This window comes from Silene latifolia, chromosome 5 (assembly GCF_048544455.1).
Source record: "Silene latifolia isolate original U9 population chromosome 5, ASM4854445v1, whole genome shotgun sequence".
Classification (NCBI taxonomy): Eukaryota; Viridiplantae; Streptophyta; class Magnoliopsida; order Caryophyllales; family Caryophyllaceae; genus Silene; species Silene latifolia.
This window is the reverse complement of record NC_133530.1, coordinates 89,303,293-89,325,706: the sequence shown is the minus strand read 5'-3', so window position 1 is coordinate 89,325,706 and position 22,414 is coordinate 89,303,293. Positions and strand designations below refer to the sequence as shown.

The 22,414-nt window shown below is 36.6% G+C and overlaps 1 protein-coding gene across 1 annotated transcript; it reads left to right on the top strand.

Moving 5' to 3' along the window:
• Positions 1-483: 483 nt before the first annotated feature.
• Positions 484-21,258, top strand: LOC141657829 (nuclear cap-binding protein subunit 1). Its single transcript, XM_074465175.1, has 19 exons — positions 484-763; positions 853-912; positions 998-1,054; positions 1,406-1,477; positions 4,554-4,616; positions 5,021-5,197; positions 6,645-6,776; positions 7,996-8,062; positions 9,162-9,361; positions 11,129-11,199; positions 11,876-11,960; positions 13,139-13,207; positions 13,478-13,596; positions 15,815-15,953; positions 16,464-16,964; positions 18,475-18,774; positions 20,198-20,370; positions 20,465-20,576; positions 20,773-21,258. Exons 1-19 carry the CDS (start codon positions 674-676, stop codon positions 20,881-20,883), a joined length of 2,598 nt encoding a protein of 865 aa, XP_074321276.1. The 5' UTR covers positions 484-673; the 3' UTR covers positions 20,884-21,258.
• Positions 21,259-22,414: the final 1,156 nt, after the last annotated feature.

Here is a 22,414-nt window from a genome sequence, read left to right as displayed (position 1 = left end):
GAAGTTTGAACAACTACTTCAAGAGTTACATCTGACCCATGCTCAGGAACCACATCTATATAATAACATAAAAAGTTCTACCTTGAGCATATGGTTGAGATATATGGCAGCCTAAGATCACGCGAGTATTTATGGTCGTATAATTAAGAGGCTACAACAGTTACCCATTGAACTAACACAAATTCTTATTTGCGACGGAGGTATCCGTCACAAACAAGAGACGGGTACCATATTCTCTCACACAAAACCCATAAGGGTGAGAGACAAAGCACATGGGGTGGGTGCCCACCTTGTCCCCTCTACCCATTTCCACTCACATAATACCCGTCGCAAGATCCGACCCGTCGCAAGCAAGACTTATTGTTGAACTAAAGTCCTCTATTCACTTACCCATTGAACGGTGAACTAAAGTCGTCTATTCACTTACCCATTGAACTAAAGTCGTCTATTCACTTTCCCCTCACGAAACCTCTCAGCTTCCTTGCCGTCGAAATTCCTAAACCTAACGAAACCATCACTCCCACCACCGTCGGCGTCGTCACTCACTCCCTGCCTTCCCCATACAATCTCCATTGAAAAATCACTCTCATCTCTGCTAAAACTGTTGAAAAATCTGGAGAAATCCCGAAACTGAGAAAAGCAGCTTTAGTCTATCTTTGCCGTGCACAAGGGGATGAGTAGTAGCTGGAGAAATCTGGTTATTCGCATCGGCGAAAAGTGTCCCGAATATGGCGGCGGCACTGTCGACATTAAAGACCACATTGTTATTCTCTTTCTCCTTTTCTCTATTCGTCTCCTCCTAAACCCTAACTTTCTCTTTTCTCTATTTTACCCTTGCTTTTTTCTTTCCAGGATACCTGCTTTGCTGCCGTTTGGCGCGAATTGGACCAGTCCGCTGACGATATTTTGGAGGTCATTGATTTTTCCCTATTTCCCTTAAGTGTTTTGCATTCTATTGATAATCATAATATTGACATGTCTTTTTCAAATGTTGCAGTTCCTTCTTCAGTGTGCAGAGCAATTGCCCCACAAAGCTCCAATATATGGGACATTGGTATGTTGCACCACTCATGTTTTCTCTTTGTTTTTATTTTCCTCAACTTGGTTATAATTCAGTTGAAATTCAGACATGTCCTAGATTTAACATCATACGTTTGTTACAATTCAAGAGAAAACGGTTACTTATGAGCGACAAATTATGAAGTTTACTTTATAATTGTATTGGGCAAGTACTATTTTACAATATAAGGAAAGTTTAGTGAGTCATGTTGCTTTATCCCATAAGCTCTTGCATGACTCCATTGGAAATAGAAATAAGTTGCACTATTTATTGTGAATGTGGAACCCCTGTTAGTTGAGCTTTGAGGCCCTTGACAATGCTTCATCACTTTCTCATTACTTGTAGGTTGGCTTGATGAATTTGGAGAACGAAGACTTTGGGAAAAAGATCATTGAAAGAACTCATACTAATTTGCAGGTAAGGAACTAAAGATATTATCTTTGTTATTCTTATGGTATATGTTACTATGGCTCGGATTCAAGTTCTAGTTGTGGCCTTTTTTTTGGAGTCTCAGCCTAGAGTTGCTTCATTCGGTATGGATTACGTAATATATGCTATAAGCACTAATTTTTTTTTTATGTAATGCAACACCATGATACGAATATGCTTGAACAAATGTGAGTGAATTCCGCTACCCATTTTTATGCGTTTTGCCCAAAAAGGAGAGTCAAATTGTCGTGTTGAAACTAGGATTACCGGAGTAGCTAACGCCCCTATGAGTCGCTAATTGATTTGCAAATCATTTGGGTATTGATTCACTTGTATATGTTCTGACTTCTGAGTACTCCTAAATTAACAAATAGGACATAGGATGTGTAGCCAAAGTGAAGTGTCAAATTAAAATAGCTTTTAATATCAAGAGATTGAAAAATTTCATGGTTAGAATCAACTGTTTCAATTGCTTGACATCATTGTTTAGAGATGAATATTTTGTGAAACAATACTTAATGCCATTTTCCAGAGAACTATCTGATGGTTTGTTTCTTCTCGAATACTACCTAAACTTTAACCTCATTTGCTTATAACTACTAAAATTATTGTTCCAGCCAAAAAAAATATAGTTTCCTACATTGACGTTCAATATTTTTTGTTGTTGCAAGAAACAACCTAACTTATGTTTGCAAAAAAGTACCTAACTTTCTTTCTATTTTCCCAAAACTACCTAATTGTTGACTTTTGCCATCCATCTTTATTCCTCCTTTTTTTAGAAGAAATTAAGTGTTATTGTTGGGCAGAATTAAACCCTGAGGTTATAATCTCGCTAAGTCAAATCCGGTTTTTGACTCTTTACCGGAATAGTGATTTTGGTAGTCTGACAAAAAGAGCTAAATTTAAGGTAGAGTCTAACAAAAAAAAAATTAATATAGGGCTTCGCAAGATGTTGTAAGTTATAGGTACGGTTTGCCTCTTGAGAGACATTTCCTAAGAACTTGAAAATCTTTTGAATAGAACAAGTTGATATATTTTTTTTTCCCTTCATCAAATCCGATTCTTATTTTCGTAGTTGCTCTTTGCAGTATGGATTTTACTCCGCCCATTACTTTTTTGACACAATGTTCACCCCAATGCGCATGACATAAAAAGAATAAAAAAATTTCCCTCTCAAACCCTAGACAAATCGCTTCTCTAATTCATAGTCTCTATTCAATTATGGATCTTAATTTAATTGTAGAATAATTATTTCGATACGTTATTTTAGTTGTATAACAATAATAGTTATAATACTATTACTAAACTGTTGTTTTTAAACTTTTTGTGGTTTGATTGGTTAATTAATTGTATAACAATAATACTATTGCTAATTAATTAAGTTGTTGGCACTCAATCTGAAGTAAATCAATTGACCACTTGAGTAATTTAATCATTCAATTAATTCATTCTTCAATCGTGTGATTTCAATGGAGTGCTACAAAGTGATTAATTTTCTTGATTGTACTTATTTGTTGTTAATTTTGATTGCTTCTTGTTGTACTGGTTGTTGAATGCAAATTGTGAATTCTATTATTTATATTTTCTTAGGTGATTGTGTTATTGCATTTATGTACATGCAAAATGTTGGTGTATTGCATTGAGTAAAGTGGAGAGAAAGGGGGAGTTTTTTTTTTAATGAAGAAGGGAAATGAGAGGGGTAGAATTGTAAAAAAACGTAGTGCATTAGTAAAATGCGTACTGCTACAAGCAATACCCTTTATTTTTTAGTGGTGACCTAGGTAGCACCAAAACGGACACGGACACGGGTACAACACGGACACGTGACACGGCATCCCATGAAATTTAGGACACGGGAAAGGTTATTTAAATTTAATAAAATATTTATTTTATATTTATGAATAATGTATGATTTTATTTTTGTAAATGTATTTGATATTAAATTTAAATAAGTGAAGGTAAAATTTGACCTTTACTATAACTCATTCTCATTTCCCACCCAAACCCTCTTCTAATCAATCTCTTTCGACATCTCATTCCTCGTCTAAAGAACATCATTCACCGACACGTTTAGGCGTTCGGTGTCGGACACGGTGTCGGACACGGTGTCGGCTGGTTAGGAGCAGTGTCCGTGCTACCTTGGTGGTGACCATCTACGATAGTACAAGCTCACTACCACCTTTTCTACTCCAACCCTTCATCTCAATCGACCGTCTCCTCCCTATAAACTAAAAAAAGTAAAGTATGAAGCAATCTGAAGGGAGGCTGACAATTTGGCACCCTGCCTTGAAGATGCCGGGTTGTCGTTGTGTATATTCCGGTTGCAATGACAAGCCACCAAAACCGAACCTTTTACGGGTAAAAAACTTCGCTGGAAATAGTTACACAAGTTCCTGATGAATATGTTGGCCACTGGAATTTTTTTTATGCAATTCAGTTCTCCAAGGTATGATTTGAGAGAGATGTATTGCTAGTGGAGGAGATGTAGGAATAGCTGTGAAGTTGGCTAACCTCCTTTCGTCTTTCCGTCTGTTTTATGGCAGTTGCGGAATAGATGAGCTGGAGCCGTCTTGCATGTTGATTTCATTCAACTGCAAGTATTAATGAACTCTACCTTGCCAAGTACTTGAAGATTTTCTATAGGATATACACACCGCTGTTTTTCTTTTTCTTTTTGTCAAATATGGTTCATGTGCAGTGATTGGTAGCAGGATGTTCTGTTTTGATTTGTTTTTGTATGAAAGGACTATTTATTTAGCACGTTAGCTATGTATGATACCTCTGTAGGTCTTATGTCTAATTTGAAGCGTGATTGATCTAATTTCCTATCGAGGAAGTCACCAGTGTAGTCTTTGTTTAGTAATTTGAACCTATAAAGATAAACAGTCTACATCACCTTTTAGCTCCTATTCTCTTGCATCCCTTCATACACAATTGGACGCTGCTTTGATTCACGATCGGAATCCCCAAATAGATTACTTCTTCTATTTAGATATGTAGTTTCTTCTATATATTTAACTCTGATTCATTTTTTGTCCTTTCTATATTCTGTACAACATTTCAGGATGCTTTACAAGTGGAACACTGCGACAGGATTCGTGTTTTGCTGCGATTTTTGACTGTTTTGGTATGCCCTTGTCATCCTATTTTCTTCTTATTGTAAGTAAAGGTGTATATCGATTTGTTTTTTCTTCTACTTTATTTGCTGCCATTGTTAATGTTTGATGCCTAGAAGCTTCACCTTAGCCTGTATCGAGCACAGGTGTTCTACAAACTGCCTTTTGTGGATAAGATGATGCAGTATAGTGGCCAATTAACAGAATGGATGTTGTGTTCCGTCTGAAGTACCGGGACGTTGATATCTCTATATCTCCACTAGTCATCATTTGGGCATGTTTATATCCTGTGCATGCAAATGATTCAGCTTATTATTATTTAGTTTCGTGCGCCGTTGTAAATGTTCTACATTTCTTTTGATTTTTAGTTATTTGCCTTTGTGTGTGAGCAGACATTGTTTGCCATTCTCTGCAGATGTCTAGCAAGGTACTCCAACCAGCTGCTCTAGTAGTCGTCTTTGAAACCTTGATATCTTCCGCTGCTACAACAGTTGATGAGGAGAAGGGGAACCCTGCTTGGCAAGCACGTGCTGATTTCTACATCACTTGTACACTATCATGTCTTCCATGGGGAGGAGCGGAACTCATGGAGGTGTTTTACTGCTTTGCTTTCCTATTTCTCTAACGTCTTATTATGAATGTTGGACGAAGATGCCTTTTAAAGTTATATAGAGAAAGGCTTGATCTTTAACCTTAGGCCCTTCCCATCCCTTTGACTTTGAAATATCCCTTTATTTTGTTCAGTTCTTTTCTGGGCATTCATGTTTGATATGCTTTAATAACGCCACAAAAAATATATCCATTTGCCTTGAGATGCGGGCACTTGCGACCTAGACTGTTCTTAGGCGATGATGTTTTAGAGATGCCACGGAATCACAATAGTTATCTTGTTAAGAGAGGATATCAAACACCAAGACGTCCATGTAAAAGAGGCAACAGGGGGTGACACAAGGATGCAAAAGCAGTTTATTGACGATTAAGTTCTCAAACTATCATAAATGATCTTATCTTTTAAGAGAAGTAAAGTCAAGTGTCAGTGAGAGTGGTGGGCTAATGCGCTTGACTCCCACCATACAATTTAAAAAGCGAAATCTGACCCTATGATAGTATGATTCATAAAAGCAAAATCATCCTACCGAGTACTCCACAAAATCTTCAAAGGAATATTTCAAACGTTGCTAATCCATTTTTTTCATTCTTATCTAACAAGCCGACATTCCATCGTTTGTGCTTTGATGGTGAACCCAACTCTAGCCGAAAAGAGACCAGGGTACGTTCCACAATGACAAGATCTGGATTAAGAGATCAAAAGATGAGCAATGAATTCCACTTCCTCATCTCTTAGAGAGCAGTGGCTGTTCAAACTGTCCCTTCTTCTCTTTATCATGTCTTCTGTTGAAGTCACTTAATAGATGGTCAAGCGCTTCTTTAATTTTTCTGCCAATTCATTCAATATGATTCCGGTTTGTAATGTGTAGGTTTGAATATGGACATAGTTGATTAGAATCATTAACGCAACTACCAAAGGAACCCGTATCACAATGTTACTATGACATTGAAGTATTGAACAACATACTATTCTCTCTCTTTGTAGGATATATTATCGTCCTTCATTGGAGCTTTATTGGTTGATTAAGAATTCAAGCTCCCATGATCACATCACTGCGTTTAAAGAGAATTCCTCTAGATGTTCTTTAAGGAAAATTTGATTCCCTCATTGCCATTCTGTCTTTGAAAGAATTCTGTATGGCAATATATTTAGACCGGTGTGGGTTGAATTTAGTTGAATATTGGAAGGCTATGGATGTATTAGTAGCTTGGCGAAGGATGATTATGAAGGTTCTAAATCGATGTTGTGATTTAGCTTAATTCTCCTGAACCTCAAATGCCTTCGGTTCGCTTATTTTTTCTTTTAGCTGTGCTGGCTGTAAACAAATCCTGTGACCTGGATTTAGTTAAGTAGTAGTTAGATGTAGCCATGAAGTAACTGTGTTTAACCCGAAATTTATGGCAATTAATGTTAGCCTTTGCCCATGCAGCAAGTCCCAGAGGAGATTGATCGAGTACTTGTTGGTGTACAAGCTTATTTGAGCATCAGGAGACAGTTTGCGGATGTTGGTTTCTCTATATATATTGACAATGACCGGACTGATAAAGCAGTTAATGAAAAGGTATAGTCTTTCTGGGTTTCAATTTTGAGTGTTGAGTATATATTAGTTAATCCCTGTGAAAAAAAGGTATGTCCCTGTGTTTTCTTTATATTACTTTTAGAGTTCCTGCTCCCCTCCGTCTGTTTCACAATATAAACAGGCAGTTTGAGTTAAATAGTCTGAAATTTCACTACTCTAGTTCTGGTTCACTGTATACGCTCAAGCATGTGAGTTATATGTAATCCAATTCTGCTAGTCCTGTGCTCTTTTCATAGCAGGCTTCCTTGGGTCCTATGGAGCCAATCGTTTTCGAAGAACTTGTATGTTACTTCTTTGGCGTGATTATGCTATCTTGTGTATCTATTGCTGTTGAACATTGATCCTCTTTGAGTGGTGTGCAATGTAATTTTTAACGAATGATAAGTCTCTGTTGCTAGCCTTTAAAATGGGTGTCTCTACAATTAATTCAAGGAGGCATCACTGTTCCTTTGTCTAGAAAAAAAATTATGCCTATTGCGTCTATATTGGAGAATGAAAAGTTTAAGTATTGTTTGTTTATGTGTTATTATGATAAAATAAGGCACGGCTCACTAAACAGACCGCATTTCTTTTAGTACTGGTCGTGAAATGCAATTGTAGAGCCTCGACAAAAATTTTGCTTTTGAGTTTTCCTGTCAACAACCTGTGTTGTTGACAAAGAGGAGCGTACATTCGTCCCTCTTTCCTCCCACCATTTGCGGGTTTTCGTGAGGCATTTTGTTAATATTGTTATTGAAGTACGTGAGAATGAACAATTGCTTACGTCTAAAAGAAACCTCTTTGTGTTTTCTAACACAAGGTAGTGCTGTGTCCATTGAATATCATCTTAACCGTCATAGGTGGGACTTTTTATGTGCATCTGTTAGTGTTGTATCGTAGATAGAAAGATAACATGTAGAGGAGCAAAGGCCTGAGTGCCCCTACAAGATGTTAGAAATTATTAATCTTAAAATATTATATATGTTCCATTCTTATATTTCGGATTTTCAGTCTATCTAGCTTTAAAATTGTTGTAGATCTTTAGCATATTTGACCATGGGCTGAATATTTGGCGTGCCGTATTTCCACTCTTGAAGACAGACAGTACAATAGAAAAGTACTTGAAAACTGAACCTGCTGAATTGCTTTGTAATGTAAACAATTATGTTCAATCATAGATGTTAACTTTACCTTTCTTTTTATTCTCTGTTTGATTTTTCAGGATTTTTTGGAAGATTTGTGGTTCCGGATCCAGGATTTATCCAACAATGGGTGGAATCTTGATAGTGGTAATTTATTGTTTACCTGCTCTCTCTTTGGCCAATAATTCTATGGATTTTAGATGTTCCACTGTGATGAAAATGCTTGTCCATGGACGATATTCCAACTTCTGAGTCTTGAATGTGGCCTTCTAGAGTTGGAAAAAGCTTACCTGACTCGACGAATTCAACTTCAATCGAACCCGACAAAATCCGAATATTGGGTGAACTGAAGCAGACACAATCTGACCCGAGGTTAAGCCAATAACTGATTACGACCATGTTTTTCCTAACTCGAACATGGTCTTAACTCTGAATCAAGCTAAAATGAACTGCTACCTGATACTGACTGAATTTGATGGATGACTAGATAACGAATTAGCTTAATTATGGTCCAAATAAGACATTCATCTCAATTTTTCTAACTTAAAACTAAAATAAATGCTTCTAAAAATTGTTTTAACATGAAATTATTGGTCCAAATTTGAACACAAGATGTAAAAAAATGTTGATAACTTGACCCGGTAATGGCCCGAATTTTACCTGATTTGTGATCCCACGTGAACCATGCCCTGTTATTGACTTGACAAGACCCGAAGGCAGTGAGACATGACCCCCTTTAACCCAATTCATAACTGACCTGAGTGCCATCTCTAGTTGGACTACAACCATCCCATTTATACTGTCTTCTTTTGACTTTGATGGTCAACATTCACCAATTGCCACCTCTAGTCGAACTAGTACTATCCCATTTGAACTGTCCGTTTTTGACTTTGATGGTCACCTTGACCATTTTTCTCTCCAAATATATGTAAAGGTACAATGTCAAATTTTTCACCTTTAAAATCAACTGTTTTTATAGGGTGTGTTATTTTTCTTAAAAATTGCAACGATAGCTTCATCCAGTTACACCAGGACTGAACATCTTTGTTTTAAGAGTATACTAGAATTTTTCATTTTTCCCAATAACTGGTTGTTGTCCTTTTCATTGTTAGCATAGTTTCCTGATAGACACCCTTTTTATAGCGTCATCCAGTCACACTAGGACCGCACACCTTTTTGTTTTTAGAGCGTTGAACTAAAATTTTTCGTTTATTCCTGATAAGTTGCCTTTTCATTGTGAGCATAGTTTCTAGGCCCCACCTCTCTTTTGAAGCTCAGCTCGTAGCTGGAAAGTCTCATGACTTTGGTGCCATTATTTGCCCTGAGCAGCCAAGCTTACCATCCACTTCCTCCAGCATCACCTTTGGGAGACAGAAACATGATGCCGATTTGAAATATCCACAAAGGATTTGCCGTCTTAATATATTTCCGGCAAATAAACTCGAGGTACTCACTATCCTTATCATACTAACATGATATTAGAGGTAATTGGTATCCTCTTGCGCATCATAGCTCATGTCTTGGTGAATTTTTAATTATATTCATCTACTTATCAGAAGATAATGCCAGAGACTACTTACTCCCTCCGATTCTTTAGAAATGCCCCTTTTACTTTACGCACAAGGATTAAGGTTGTGAGTTGGGTGGTGGGTCTCACCAATAAAGTAGGAGGATTTTATTAACAAAAACGTGCTCTAAATGGAAATGGGGCATTTCTAATGAATATGCCGAAAATGAAATATGGGGCATTTCTAAAGAATCGGAGGGAATACTTATTTTGTTATCTGCTCAGTTAAAGAGTAATAACTATTCAGTGATGTTTGCTTGCATGGTTAAGCATTGGATGCACAACTATATGATCAGTTACTGTTGTAGACTTGTAGTATTACTCTTTTGGTGATGATGGTCATCAATGGTCTTTTAAATGAAAGATAATTTTCTGGTCATCTGATCTCAATGTCATCAACTCTTCAAGTGAGTTTGCCCGATTTTTATGTGATGTGGTTTCAGAAAAACAGTTATTTCCTCTATACTAGACTTTTATTAACACTCTTCAAAAATAAGAATCTATAATATGTGATTGACATTGTTATTTTGTCAAACTATCTCATATTGTCCCTTGTCACTGGAAAAACCTTGTCCTTTAATATACATCATATCCTTATTTGCCGATTAATTTTCTTCTAGTTTTTTCTGAATTGAATTATCATATTCTACTCCGAATTCCTGACGTGCCAAACTGCCAAAGAGGTCTTACCTACCCAGGCTATGAATCGTGTGTTGAGTAGAGTTTATATTTTGAACACACCTGGGTTTAGACCTGCCAAACGGGTCGCGCGGGTGGGTAATACGGGTTGGGTCAGAATATAGGTCAGGTTAAACGGATCGGGTTATACGGGTCAGAGGTCGGGCCAGGTCAAAATACAGTTCAGATCAGACAGGCCAGGATACAGGTTATATTGGTTACGGGTTGGTTCAGGTCAGAATAGGTGCAAAAAAAAAAGATTATGATGCCTTTTTTCCATTTTTAAATCAATTTTTTAAATATGTAATTATATTTAATACTAATATTTTAATCATATTCATTAGTTACTGTACTTTATCAAACTACTTATAAAAATTAAGCTATTTTAATAAGACACTTATTATTGAATGATATGAAAGTTATATAATGTACGGGTGGAGTTCACCTGCCTTTCCTTTCCCATCTAAATACAAAAGACAAAAGGCATAGAACTCAGTATAATATTCATTGACCGTGCCGAATTTTGTATTGTGAAAGCCAACACTTGGAAAATATTTGATGGCTCCAATGTGGTTTCATTGATGGGTAACATCGCCCATGCTGGTGGGTCTGGCACTGATGTTGTATCATAGTGTTGTGGTGAATCTGGTGTTGGCTTTGGTGAGATTATACTTTCAAGTAGATTGGGTTGTATTTTAATATTCACTCTCTTGGCACATTTCTTTTCATTTTATATTGGCCTTGTACAATGTTGTGGCGAAAAGAATTGGAAGAACAAACTGGGACGGATGGAGAATTTCATTGCAATAGTTATCTCATATATAATTGTCTCACAATTCTGTTATATCGGACAATTTGATCTGCCCATGTGGACTCTAATGTTTTGTGTTCCAGTTCATTAAGTACCTTAAACATGAATTCGTGTGCTCTAATTGACACCATTTTTTGCCCTTTCTTTGAATTAATAGGATTTGAGACCGATAGATCGGTTCATTATGGAAGAGTATCTTCTGGACATTTTGCTGTTCCTGAATGGCTGGTTAGTAAATCTTCTTTCTGCATTATGTCTCTGCATCCTGAACTTTTTATGCGGTTTAAAATCACCGATAACCTACAAAAAATGATTAATCAATTGAGTACCAGGGATCGTCCTACTACATTGAAAAATCAAATATCAATGTGGAAACAAACTTGAACAGTTTATACTTTATATGACTTATCTCTTATGTCGTTAAAATGTAACCCTGGGAAAACCACTATAGAGTAGAAGCAGATGGAGGCTGGGAGATAATCCAATGCTTCCCTCACAAGTATAACTTATATTATCTACTCCAATTCAATCATTTGTATGTATTTCCTTTCAGCATAAATAGGAAAATCATAACACATGGGGTCTTGAGTACAAAGTTAATAAATTATCCCTGGGGTTGGGGAGAGAAGATGGTGGGGTATAATTGTAACATTTGCAAATAAAATATACTATAAGAGAAAATGTATGCTATCATGGAATTGCATAAAATGGAATATGTAGAAAGAGGAAAAAAGAACCTTTTTGAAACTGATAATGTTGAAAAGAAGCATCTTGTTTGGTTTAGAAACATGAAATTGGTTTGCTGTGTCTTGTCATGGTCCCAACTATTTTCAGTAAGTTGAATCGTTTATTGTCGTCAAATGTTAACTTCCGCCCATTTTTATTTTGGTTTTTGCAAAGTTAGTCGAAAAGAATGCGCTTCATACATGGTTGGTCTTCCTGTACCCTTCCGCTACGAGTACCTCATGGCAGAGACGATCTTCTCACAGGTATTACTCTGAACTTTTGTAAAGGGAAGAATACTTTGCGGTTTTTGGACTCCTGTTTTATGTTTTAAAGACTCTGCTATTGTGTGTTTCAAACTGTGAGGTGATTATGATATAAATATCATGACGATGTGCTTGACGTAAATTATACTATTAAATGGCGTGCACAGGTCATCCGATGTGGAAAAAGCATGAAATATTACATTTACTTTTAATCAAATTAAATGAATTTCAACTGAGATTGTTAACTTAAAAAGCATGAAATGGAAGAGGACACGTCAAAAGAGAAGTACTAAAATGAGATTTTTTTTTTCACTTGTCCCCTTATGCTAATTAGTTTTCTCACTTATTCCCCTCCTTTTGGGAAAAAGACTTTGATTGTCCATAACCGTTGGTTTCGAGCTCCGAAAACCGTAATTTTTTTTCCCAAATTCGTCGTTATGATGAGATCTTCAATTTGAAAAAAAAGCACCGCTTTCTAAACTTGTGGTCTGGAGTTATGGCCGGTTAAAGTTTCTTCAACGAAAATACTTTGAGCGACCTTAACTCTCAGCTGCAAATTCGGAAATCGATAATTTGTTTTCCAAATTTACCGTCTTTACAAGATTTTTAGTTTGAAAAAAAGAACTACAGTTTTCGGAACTCGTAGTCAAGAGTTATGAACATCAAAGTTTTTTTCTTTTTGCACAAGAGGGAAGTGAGAAAACTTAATAGTATAGACGTACAAGCGAGAAAATTCCTAGTAAAATTGTGTCTTTTTTTTTTTTTGCATGTGGCTTGGTAGCTAGCGCATTCTGTTGTCCATCAATTAAAGATTTTAAGCTTTGAATAGCGGATTAGGTTCAAACATGTATAATTTTGGACAAGGCTACGATAGTGACATAATTCCATCAAGGAATTAGTGATGGATGAGAAGGGTCTTCAGATCACAAATAACAAATGTGACCACCTTGAAACATATGGAGGTTCGGATCTTCTTCCTCATATGTCTTTTGGGAGTCCCCCTTGACTTAGACAACCAAGGGTTTTTGTACTGTACTGTATAGACTCATGAATCTACCATTGATGCAAGGGTTTTTGTACCGTACTGTACTGTATAAATTGAGTTAAACATTGTTGACAACCAAACATTATCGAGTTCTTGACTTCTTGTGGTCTTAACATTCTTCTTTTTCTTGCAGCTACTATTACTTCCACACTCTCGGTTCAAGCCCATATATTATACACTGGTTATCATGGATCTTTGTAAGGTAGAGTATTAATTTAGAATTTGGATGATACAGTTTAGATTTCATTGTTCAGTTTTACGATGACTGAAGAAATGGTTTTACTCAACAATTGCATTGATATATTTGTTATCTATTCTTATTTTGCTGAAAAAAAATGGAACATAGTAACATAAAATTTACTTCTTTGTCAGCAATATGGGCTGGTGGTGACAGCTATATTGTTATTGTGTTCGAGGCAACTGCTGTATCTTAATCTCTAACTTGTTTTGTGGCTTCAAATTCGAACACAAGGCTCTCCCGGGGGCGTTTCCAGCAGTTGTAGCAGGTGCTGTTCGTGCTCTGTTTGAGAAGATCACTGAATTGGATATGGAGTGCCGAACACGACTTGTTCTTTGGTTTTCACATCACCTGTAAGTTTTATTATTTGAAACGTTGGCCATGTGTAGCTAGTAGCAACATGCTTGATGTTTTAGTTTGGGGATCCAGTCATACTTGGATCAAAATATTTGCCAGCAATGGTTACTCTCATTGGTTCTTTCCAAGCATTTTTTGTTACATTTTATTGATATTGACCCTTGCAAACTAGCTTTTTGAAGAATTCATCGACCCTAAATACCTTTCTCAGTAAGTTTCTTGATTTTTAAGTTTAGCGAGCATGGGCTGACTACTTATTAAGAGTTCCCTCATGACGAATTGATTGTTTTGATTTTTATGGCTACCAAAATAATTTCAATTCTGGGAAGGGAACCCAGTCCATAAAGACCGGTAGAACAACTAGAAGAATAAGATGCAGGCTTAGAGGTGGTGTGTCTGTATTCTTAGTGCCTTACCCTTGCCAAATAAAAGAAATCTATTCTATAAACTACAGAGGCGGTCGGTTTAGAAAAGTTCATATCTAAGTTCAGTTCAGAAACTTCGACACCGTCATTAAGTTAACTTACATTAGATAGTTATGTTAAACATGTTAAGCAACTTGTTAAGTTAAATTAATTTACTTCAATATTATACTATATTGATGAGAACTACTACTATTTTTATTCTATTTCTTATTCTTATTAAAGTCCAGTTCATAAATTTTTATGTTATACAAGATATGTTATGTTGAACGTGTTAAGCAATTTGTTAAGTTAAATTTATTTACTTAAGTATTACTCGTATATAATAACTGCACGCTCATGCCCGTGAAGGTGAATGGAAGGTTAAGGTTAAGGTACAAGTTTAGCCTTCATCAATACCCTTCTCACCTTCTTCTCTTTCCAACACACAACACAACTATCTACCAGACCACGACTACGACCACTACTCGACTTGCCCACAAACAAGCCTTCATCAACTCTATCCCACACACAACACAAGTACACAACCATCTACCAAACCACGACCACTACTCCACTTGCCCATGAACACCCAACGTGAACCACGACCACCCTCTCTTTGACCTGGGGATCGGTCTGATTGGTTTGTTGACGACCTCTCACCCTCCTCTTCGATCTTTGTTCTCCTACGAACGTACATTACACCATCGAACCACCGCAGATGTTGATGTCCCTTCGATCTGCATCCTCCCCCTATCGTACCCACTCAGGTCTCGACCTCAATCATGTCCTATACTCGTCCTCACTGTAGCACCATATGAGCCTCAAAGTTGGTCGCCGGCGATGGCCCATATTGTTTGTACGTGGAGTGTGTGTGTGCGCGGTTGGGGGGGGGGGGGGGAAGGTTAGTGGGGTTTGATCGTGGGGTTTGGTTATTAGGGAATAGGGGTAATGTGAGAAGGAGGTGGAAAATTGAATATAATAGTAATATTCCTTGAACACTGCAAAACTCAAATATGTACAAATGAGTGGAATGGAAGGAGTAATAGTTAAGTTAAGTTAGTTCAGATCTTTTAGTTCATAAGTTCAGTTTAGAATAGTTCAGATCCTATATAAGTTCAGTTAAGATCCTTTAAGTTCAGTTCAGTTTAAATCCTATAAGTTCATATACGTTCAGATTCTATGAGTTAAGAGCTTAAAAGTTGAGTTAAGAAAAGTTCATATTCTATAAGTTCAATATAGAAAAGTTCAGCAAATTAAAGTCCAAAAGAATAGGGACACTCTTTTCCAAAGATATTTTATAGAACTTTTACTGTCACTGTTGCTCAGATTTGGTGATGGTTTTCTATCTTCTCTAAACAAACTATCTGGCTATATGACTTGATGGTGCTGATTGGTTTCTTGTCTTCCTCCTCCCTCCCTCCCTCCCTCCCTCCCTCCCTCCCTCCCTCCCTTTCCTCTTCCTCCTCTATAGTTTCTTGAAACTTCTCCGCAGAGACGTTTACTAGATCATATTATTTCTTAAAAGAAGAAGTATTGCTACAGATCATGTTTGAGCTAAAGCGCTCTCATCTTTTTGCTATAACGACCTTTTTTTTTTTATAGTTTTTTCTAAAAGCACCCAGATGCATGACTTAGCTTAGGAAGCCTTGTTACTATTGTTGGTGGTTTATTTTTCCTACAGTCTCATGCTTCCCTGTCGTAATGGAGTTTCCTCTTTTTATTGCCTCGCATATACCTGAACGATGGAATTCAGTATGTTTAGTGATTCTTATCAAGGGGGCACTCACCATCGCTTTGGTTTCTCTTTCAGATCAAATTTTCAATTCATTTGGCCATGGGAAGAATGGGCTTATGTTTTGGACCTTCCACGGTGGTCTCCACAACGTGTATTTGTACAGGAGGTTTTGGAAAGAGAAGTTAGATTGTCGTACTGGGATAAAATTAAGCAGGTATAATAGCTGGTTAACTACACTTTTCATAGTCAAAACTTTCAATACTCGAACAATTTTTACAAGATAGTTTTAGTTGCTTTCCCACTTTACTCTGTTGTGCTGGATGAGAAATTGTCAGTTTTGTGCCTTAAGTTGGTCGTTGTTTTCTTTCCTCTTTGTTGTATTTTCCATTGTTGTGACAAAAACGACTTTGCTTCATTCTATATTGCCTCAAGTTAGAACAATGTGGTTGCCGTGCAAAATTTTGTTCTTGTTATCCATATAACTTCTTTTATCTGGTGGTGGGCATTGTGGGTGGAAGACTTCAGTATGGAAGGCTGGAAGGTCTTCTTTTGTTGTCATTTGTGAATTGTTATAAGTAGTGTTTATTCTTGTGTCATTCTTCGCCCCCTCCCATCTACCTCTTTCTTTGTTCTTTTCTTTATCTAGTGAATGTTGGATTGGTATCTATTAAATGTTTGCAACTAATTGAAGTTGTGCATATACTTATGCTTTAATTTTCTTCAGAGTGTTGAAAATGCTCCTGGATTAGAGGAGTTGCTTCCCCCAAAAGGTAGCCCAAACTTCAGATACAAGGCAGATGATAGCATGGTTAAACCTGAACAGCTTGCATTGTCAGAAGAACTCAACAGTATGGTTAGAGGTAGACAAACAGCACGAGAAATTATATCATGGATAGAAGGGAATGTGGTTCCTGAGCATGGGTCAGATGTAACCCTTGAAGTAGTTGTTCAAACTCTTCTTAATATTGGGTCAAAAAGCTTTACTCATTTAATGACTGTTTTGGAGAGATATGGTCAAGTCATTGCCAAGATTTGTCCTGATGAGGACAAACAAGTAATGCTAATTTGTGAAGTGAGTACATTCTGGAAAAATAACACACAAATGACAGCTATAGCCGTTGATCGTATGATGGGTTATCGTCTTATCTCTAACTTGGCAATTATAAGATGGGTCTTCTCTCCATCAAATATTGATCAATTTCATACATCAGATCGGCCCTGGGAGGTAGGCATTTTTAACTTGATGATTCACACTTTTTTTTTTTTTTTTTTTTTTTTTTTTTTTTTATGGTGTGTGTTTGTTTCTATTGTCATGATTTTTGTTGTTGTACATTTTAGGTGACCTGTTTGTACTTGTACTCAAGTATGTGGTTCAAAACCTTCTTTGGTGTTGTTGAAAGTGTTATTTTCTTCGCATGGGTGCAAGTAGGTTGATTTAAAGGGAAAAAAACAGCTTTCTTGATTTCGGGTGGCTACCATATCTGTAAATTAACTAGTAATTAGTCTCTATATATTTGACATGATGTCAGTTACTTTTGATATATTTTGTATTATCCTTTAGCATCCTTGAAGTGAGGCTTAACAGTGATATGGTTTAATAAGCTATCTTTCTCAGAAATATCTATAAAAATGCTGTATTGTTCGTTATTACAGTGATGGCTGCGAATATCGGTATCGGGAAATTGTGGATGTAATTTAACGGTCATGGCCAATGCATCAGTAATTTCAAAAACATTTACGAAATGCGTTAAATTCTCTCTTCGTCTTAAAATCTACAGTTTAAGATAATTTTCTGTAGTCTACCTTCCCTCATTTAAAATCTCCTTTTCCACAAATACATTCAATATTGGCAAATTACATATTTTCCAATACTTATCCCCAAAATTAAATAGTGTATAGATTCAGTTGTGGTGATATCGGTTTACTTAATGATGGTATTTTGACATATCCGTTGTCATGCCCAAACGATTGGCATTTTCCCTTTGGAGCATTATATTATAGGAAATTAATTGGCGGTAGCTTGGGATTCCTTTTGTGTAAGCGGGATACCTAAAGAACTAGGAGCACTTGTTACCATCGTGTCCATGCCCAAGTTTGAGTTTTTGGTGCTGACACAAGTGCCGGAGGAAAAATATAGAGGCCAGGCAACTGAGCAGACCAAATGTAATAAATCGCTGTCTTTCTAGTTCATATTTTTCTGTGGTTCTGTCTAATTTGTTTGTATGTGTGACTGTATGAGCTTATAAAGTTAACTACACTAATCAATCTGTAATTTTTGTATACGTCCAATCAATATTTATTTATGACATGCATTAATTATCATCAAATCTCTTGATATTAAAGTAGGACAATTGAGTTGCATATGCGGGGTGCTGACGTGGCTCTCAGCCTGTCATGCTCGCATGCTTGCAACCCAACTCCACATGTACGTATGTCTATATAAAGGGTAAGTATGTTTAATTAGTACGTTAATCTGCCTTATTCTCATTTTTTTTAGGTACAAGCTCCTAATTTATAAACGTACAACATACTCCTATGTCAAAAAACACTATGCTTACCGATGCAATTATCATGGTGTATTGAGTAACATAGGATTACAGATATAGTGATGTGTACGACTTTGTCAAAGTGAATTTAATTTAAAACCTCTTGATAGTGTCATGTCTTTTTCATTGTTTTTTCCTTCCCACCTTCTGCTTACTCTTGCTTCCTCTATATTATGTTATTCTTGGCAGATTCTTAGAAATGCGATAAGTAAAACATACAATCGTATTAGTGATCTGAGGAAAGAGATTGTATTGCTGAAGAAACGCGTTCAATCTGCAGAGGAAGCAGCGATAATAGCTGAAGCAGATTTTGAGAAGGCCGAGTCAAATCTTACACTTATGAATGGTGAGCCTGTTGTTGGGGACAACCCTGCTAAGTTAAAACGTCTAAATTCAGTTTTAGAAAAGGCAAAAGAGGAGGAGGTGGTTGCACGTGAATCCTTGGAGGCAAAGGACGCTCTACTTGTCCGTGCTATTGGTGAAAATGAGGTACTTAAGTGTTGCTGTATATGCTGTTATCTTGCCTGTTATCTAAAGTGTTGCTGCGTATGCTGTTATCTTGCCTGTTATTTGGCATTTTAAACTCTTTAAAGTTGGTGTTTATCATATATACACAATTAATTTGTACACCCTTAGGAGAGAGTAAACGTGCGGGAAACTTTTACCTTTCTCTTTATCTTTCGTGACCAGTGGTTCAGCTTCCTACAGTTGATTAGTTTTGTAAATCTTAGTCATGGTTTTATGAACATCTGTAGACCTGTGTGGGGTTCGTGTTCGTGTCACATGTAAACGGGTCAGAACCCTTCAACCCAAACCCGACCTAATTAAATCTCGTGTCGTATTCGTGTCGACCCACTTACATAAATAAGTCATCAAGCCTCAACCCAAACCCGTTAATTTCGTGTTAGGTTCGTGTGGTGTTTTTGTGTCATGTCAATATTTGGAAAGTTTATATATATTTATGTAATAGATGATCAAGAAAAAATAAGATTAATTTAGTTAACAGGTCATTTGTGTCGTGTTTGTGTTTATAGAGGTCAACCCAAACCCGACCCAATTAAATCTCGTGTCGTGTTCGTGTCGTCCCAGTTACATAAATGGGTCATCAAGCCTCAACCAAAACCCGTTAATTTCGTGTCGTGTTTTTGTGTCATGTCATTGTTTGCCGGCTCTAAACATATGTTTGTCATAGTTGTGTGAACATAAACAGTTAAGCGGGTGCTCCGACCAATTTTAATTTGTAAGCTGACCACAAAGACTTGAATAAAAACTGCTCACCTCCCAGATCATTATGGCCATTGTGCAAGCCTCCTAGTTGGTTTTGCAGTTTCTCCACGCTCCAAGTTCTTTGGACTATTTGGCTTCATCATGAAAGCTACTCCCTCTAATCGTTACAAATTGCAACATTTGCTTTTTACACAAAAAAATAAGAAAAGTGATGATAAATTATTTCATTGCGTAATAAAATATTCAGAAATATGCTTATATTTTTTACCTACCCCACATCATTATTGCTCAAACTGAAGTGTTTTTTTAAACATCTTTACCCTTCATAAATGAAACATCTGCTTCAAATTTTATGTATCTCAAGGACTGAACAGTTAGTATTTGTGCCAGCTTGGTGAAAACCGTAATTCATTCAAGTGCATTGCATAAGCATCCTGTTAATTTCATTTGTACGCACGCAGCTATAATGTGTGTGCCTGGCTTGCTCCTTGATATTCGTATTCCTAATTCCTATATTTTCAAGGGTATGATTTGAGTTTGTCCTGCTCCTTGCTCTTATTGTATGGTTGTGTGTGCAGTATTCCTTTATCATTCGTCATCTTCTATATATAGAAACAAGAATTTGGCTACTTGATTTGGATCTCGTGGCTAACATAATTTTTCCTTACCCTGCCTGCAAATGAAGGCCTTGTTCATGTCGTTGTATAAGAGCTTCTCAGTTGTGCTACGTGAGCGTTTGGCAGAGGACTCTTCTATTGGAACATTTGGTAGCTTGGGTTATGGTCAGGCTGAAACAATGGCTGTTGACTCTGATGAGCAATTAATGATGGATGTGGATAAGGACAAAGGAGTAAACAGGTTTTCCTTTCTCTTCTGTTGAATTAAAATAATATTGTCAGATATAATAAGTTTTCTAGGTTTGTGTTGATGGTTGTTACATGTCTTTAACCAGCATGCCAAATGGTGCCAGAGGATCTTTTGGCTATGATTTAACTGAAGCAGACCAATGGGGTCTGTCAACTCTAGGCTATGTCAAGGCATTCACTAGGCAATACGCTTCTGAGGTAAGGGTATTGATAACATGTTAACATAGTTGCTGATGTTTCTTATTGATTGGTTGATCGACTATAAAGGTGCATCTTCATTAGGATCTCAAAAGATGATTTAGCCCCCCCTTGTTTCGACTTAGTGACTTTATTAAGATTTAGACTGGCTGTGTACGTTTTTTGAGTGGTTGGTTGACATTATGGTTTCTGACAGATCTGGCCACACATTGAGAAGATAGATGAAGAGATCTTGAGTGGAAGTGTGCACCCATTGTTCAAGAAAGCAATTTACTGTGGTTTAGGTCAAGTAACTGCTGAACGATGATGATCACAGAATTACGCTTCTTTGGTAGGTTGAAGAGTGATGGTAGATTTGTATAACTAGCGATTTATGTTTTTTGTTTGCAGATTTTTTCATTAACCATGTCCTACTCTATTCTAAAGCTTAAAAACTAGACTAAGTTAAGTGTAGTACTATTATTGTATGTGTATGCTTCATAAGATATTTTATTTAGGCTAGCGGCGTAGTAAACTTGCACTTTTGCTCTCAAAATGCCTCCCGTGAAAGGGCTCATGAGTCATGATGTGTTTAAAATTTTGCATTACGGGGCGGCGATTGAATGTTAACTTCCTCCGAGCTTGTACTCTCATTCAACAGATAATAGTTAACAGATAATGGCCTCATTTCAGGAAAACCGTTTCTATTTTTTAAACCGAGTTTTTTTAATAAGTACTCCTTCCGTTTTTTAATGATGGTCTCACTTCTTGAATATATGTGATGCGTATTTTAATAAAATGGGAACATCAATAAGATATGGAGGGAGTAGATATTCACAAAAACTTCTGAGAGACGGTCTCTCTCAATAGCGTTAATGAGAGACCTCTCATATGATGGGTTGAGGGACCTATTGATTTTTTTTCCCCTATTATGTCTCCCACTAAATTAGTGGGAGACGGTCTCTCATGAGACCTATTAATAGATACTCCCTCCTATTCTAAATAACACTCCCTATTCAAGGGGGCACAAGAATTAAGGAAGGGAGTATTATATGATAAAGTATTTGTGTGGGGGTAGGAGATTGGAGAGAGGAAAGGTATTGTGTGATTAAAATAAGTATTGTTGTGGGGTAAAGTAATTAAAATAAGTATTGTTGTGGGGTTAGGTGATTAAAATAAGATAAAGTATGAGTATTGTGTGGTATTGTTGTGGGGTGGAGTGATTAAAATAAGTATAAAAGTTTGCCAAATAAGGAAATAGGGAGAGTATTGTGAATAGACGAAAAAAGAAATAGGGAGAGTTATTTAGAATAGGAGGGAGTATTTGGCTTACTATTTTACAAAAAGAATTTTCAAAAAAAGCTTTTTTACTTGAGCAAATAAAAAATGGAAAATTTATGTTCACAAGTATACAAGATGGATCTTGATTTGTAGAGAATGAAAAAATACGAGTGAATAAGTATTTTTTTTTAATTTATTGACATATTTACAATATACTCTCTCCTATTCTAAATAACTCTTCCTATTTTCTTTTTCGTCTATTCACAATACTCTCTCTATTTCCTTATTTGGCAAACTTTTATGCTTATTTTAATCACCATACTCCACAATAATACCCCCACAAAAGTCATACTTTATCTTATTTTAATCACTTTACCCCACAACAATACTTATTTTAATCACCTTACTCCACAACAATACTTATTTTAATCACACAATACCTTCCCTCTCTCCAATCTCCTATCCCACTACAATACTTTACCATATAATACTCCCCTCCCTTAATTCCCGTGCCCTCCATGTGTAGGGAGGGTTATTAAGAATATGAGGGAGTATAAATTTGTCATTTAATTTTAAAA

Excerpts from the sequence above, each read along its gene's own strand:
- LOC141657829 (XM_074465175.1), top strand. The coding sequence starts at position 674 with ATGAGTAGTAGCTGGAGAAATCTGGTTATTCGCATCGGCGAAAAGTGT. Across the intron at positions 9,362-11,128 it reads TTCCGGCAAATAAACTCGAG|GATTTGAGACCGATAGATCG; the intron begins GTACTCACTATC and ends TTGAATTAATAG. Across the intron at positions 15,954-16,463 it reads ACTGGGATAAAATTAAGCAG|AGTGTTGAAAATGCTCCTGG; the intron begins GTATAATAGCTG and ends AATTTTCTTCAG.